At 42.1% G+C, this 3,467-nt stretch overlaps 1 protein-coding gene across 1 annotated transcript; it reads right to left on the bottom strand.

Annotated features, from left to right (window-relative positions):
• Window positions 1-1,086: 1,086 nt before the first annotated feature.
• Window positions 1,087-2,661, bottom strand: LOC134630258 (nuclear factor 7, ovary-like). The gene is made up of 2 exons (XM_063477415.1): window positions 2,406-2,661; window positions 1,087-2,123 (listed from the first exon to the last, which is right to left on the bottom strand). Exons 1-2 carry the CDS (start codon window positions 2,659-2,661, stop codon window positions 1,087-1,089), a joined length of 1,293 nt encoding a protein of 430 aa, XP_063333485.1.
• Between the last annotated feature and the right edge of the window lie 806 nt (window positions 2,662-3,467).

Below are 3,467 nucleotides of genomic sequence, written 5' to 3'. Positions count from 1 at the left end.
TGCTTCCAGTTCTATTTCTTGATCACCACTGAATTTATTTATCTGTGATGGCTGGAACAGAAATGCTGCAAACAGACTTCCTTACGACTTCTTCCCTTGCAAAAGGACATTTTATTTGCAGTTATTTGGTCAAGAAACTTCATCAAGAGTTGCTGAAACAAAGCAATTCTTTTTATTTGCTTCTCCCAGATCAGAAACCTCAACATATAAATGAACAGGACGGGACAATTAAGTAAATAATAAACTAAGAACCAAACAGAACATAGAATAATAATCAAAGATTCAAATTCCACAGAAACTCAAAACTCTGGCTTCATGACCCAGGATATACCATATATAGACGATTCTTTACACACACACAAAAAAAGAATCCATATTTTTTCCACTTTTCCCTTTTCTGTGATGTTTAAACAGTTTTAACTTCCTAGGACCTGGTGTCCACATATGTGGACATCACATTTTGGGTTGTCTAGGGTCCGGTGGCGCCAGTGTCCGACAGCCTCGCCTCTATCAGTGCGCCCCAGGGCAGCTGTGGCTACAATGTAGCTTGCCATCACCAGTGTGTGAATGTGTGTGTGAATGGGTGAATGACTGAATGTGTAAAGCGCTTTGGGGTCCTTAGGGACCAAGTAAAGCGCCTTGAGGAGACTTTTGTTGTGATTTGGCGCTATATAAATAAAATTGAATTGAATTATACAAATACAGGCCATTTACCATTTACCATTCAAAATACTTAATTTTGCTCTACAAGGGCCAGATGTCCACTTACGAGGCCGTGATACTGCAACTGTCCTATCGAAATTTAAATGTCCTCATATGTGGATCTCATTTTCCTCAAAAACAAAAATCAGGCTAAAAAAAAAAAAAAAAAAAAAAAAAAAAAATCACATAATTCTTTCTTTTACATTCATCAGGTCCCAATCAGCCCAAATAGCAAAGAGAAATTCAAAATGCATGCCATGAAAGAGTTTGGGTCTTAGGAGCTTAAAGGAAGTGCTTGTACATCACAAAAAAAAAGATTATGACACAAAATCTTGAAAAAAGTTGATAAATATAAAAAAGGTGTGCACATCATTATCATTCTGGTTATTGTATTACGCAGCCGAACCCACCAGTGTGGATGTTATTACCATCATTGGAACAGGGACTGAAGAACAGGTAGAGCTTCTCAGTGAAGGAGCAGTCAGAGAAGGAGTAGATAAGAGCTGCAGTGCTGACGTCATAAAAGCAGACCAGACCCTCGTCGTAGTGGACGTACACGCCCACCTTCTCAGGCTTCGACCTCAGGGACAGGTGGACTGCCGGCTCCGTGGAAACTACATACCCATCAGAGCACAAACATAAAGTCCAGAAACCGTTGCTGGAACTCAGCTGGACTTGTCCTTTCACATTATCCTTTCTGGTCACTCCTAAAGTCCACGCAGACCACTTGTCAACCTTGACCTCAAAATAAAATCTTCCAGAAGAGTAACCCAGATTTGATAACACACATCTACAATCATTCCCTTTATACTGGGGGGGTCTGGGGTGAACCGTATCAGGATCAAGCATGGCATAACATCTGTACCACTGGACTCTCTTCAGCTCGTCCTCAAACAGACTCTTCATCTGGTCATTTAGCTTCTTCTCCACCTGACTCACAGCTCTCACCACCATCCCTTCATATGAAGGTGGATGGATACTGGTGTTGGGCCAGTCTTTAGTGGGTGGAACAGCTTTCACAGAAGAGAAGTTGTGGATGAACTGGAGGTGGTCTTCTGAGTTTGAGAGCTGCTCCATCTCAGAGCTTCTCTTCATCAGCTCAAAGATTTCCTGCTCGAGCTCCTTGATGAAGTCTGCAGCCTGTTTCTCTGCTGTTCTCTGCTTCTCTTTGACCGCCTCTGTCAGCTCATTCAGACCTCTCTCTATAGACTCCATCAAATCACCAAAGAACTGAACACCCCCCTCCAGCTCTCTGTCTGCCTCTTCCTTACTGAGCTGCACAGAGCGTTTAACCTCCTGAATCTTCTCCAGTCTCTTCAGGATCATTCCTTGAATTTCAGCCTGTTTCTTCTCCAGCCCTGCCTTCTTCACTTTGTATTCCTCTTTCAGAGGAACAACATCATGGCGCTTGTGGTCTGAAACTGAGCACACAACACAGACACACATCTGATCGGACTTGCAGAACATCTCCAGCGGTTTATCATGTTTTGAACATATCCTTCGTTCCAGGCTCTTAACAGGGTCGATCAGCTGATGTCTCTTCAGGCCTGAAACAGTCTGATGAGGCTGCAGGTGAGTCTCACAGTAGGAGGTCAGACACACCAGACAGGACTTCAGAGCCTTCAGTTTGGTCCCAGTACAAACATCACAGAGAACTTCTCCTGGTTTAGCAGACTGTTGCTCTGATCTCCTGCTGCTGCTGCTGGCTTCTTGCTGAGCTGACAGCTTGAACTGAGCAGCCATCTCAGAGATGAAAGTATTGACATGGAGCTCGGGTCTTGTGTAGTACTTCCTTTTACAGATGGGGCACTCACACAGAGGACTGCTGTTCCAGTGCTGAGTGATGCAGTTCTTGCAGAAGTTGTGTCCACATGGTGTACTGACTGGATCTGTGAACACTTCCAGACAAATGCAGCACAGAAACTGGTCTTCAGACAGCAGACAGCTGGCAGCAGACATGTCGACATGTCCACACTGGGAGGATAAATGGAGAGAAAAGAAAAACTGTAACTGCATTATTGTTCAATAATTCAATAAACAGTGAGACAATGTGTGGAGGCTATAATTTATTTTATTTCTTTGTTATGTTTTCTTCCTCCTATTCACCTCTAATTTTGGAAGTAGAAGTACAAATACTACTGTTAAAAAAGTACTCTAGTAAAAGTTTAAGTGCTGTTTACACCTTGTCAGGCCAGGACTCTGCAGTCTATTTACACTGTTACGGGTTCGAAATTGAGGACGAGAGTAAAACAATGATGGTCCAGAAGAGGTCGGTCAAACAATTGATTTTAATGAATGCACGCAGCGTGGAGAGGTGCAAACTGCAAAACATCAGTTGTACATCTCTACCCAAAATACACTCTAGATTGCTTTTATAACATCAGGGTATTGTAACGCCCCTTCTTGCGTTTACAAGCACATAATTTGCATGTACAAAACATCCATGTATTTTAAGAGATAACTGCAGACACAGAAGTTCCCCATCCCTCCAAATATGGTGAAGATCTCAGGCCTTTGAGGTCCCCATGGACTGGACATCCTTTCGTCACCTGTAACTAAGCAAACTCAAATACCACAAGAAGCTGAATACATTCAGGCCTTTGCTCAGCTACTATTTTACTGTAACAATATATTCAGGCTCTGAGTTATGATATATATATATTAACTCAATCATTTTAAAGTAGTTATAACCGCACCTGTAATAAACATGTTAATATTTGATTATGATAACCCCTATAATATAACTTATAACATAATGCCAGCAG

Source organism: Pelmatolapia mariae, linkage group LG7, assembly GCF_036321145.2.
Source record: "Pelmatolapia mariae isolate MD_Pm_ZW linkage group LG7, Pm_UMD_F_2, whole genome shotgun sequence".
In the NCBI taxonomy this organism is placed as follows: Eukaryota; Metazoa; Chordata; class Actinopteri; order Cichliformes; family Cichlidae; genus Pelmatolapia; species Pelmatolapia mariae.
Note: the sequence above shows the minus strand (reverse complement) of the source record. Positions and strands in the feature narration are given on the sequence as shown.

Bases quoted from the DNA above. Each gene is read 5' to 3' on its own strand.
- LOC134630258 (XM_063477415.1), bottom strand. From the start codon at position 2,661: ATGTCTGCTGCCAGCTGTCTGCTGTCTGAAGACCAGTTTCTGTGCTGC. The intron at 2,124-2,405 runs GCAGCAGCAGCA...TTGTGTGCTCAG, and splicing joins GTCAGCTCAGCAAGAAGCCA to TTTCAGACCACAAGCGCCAT.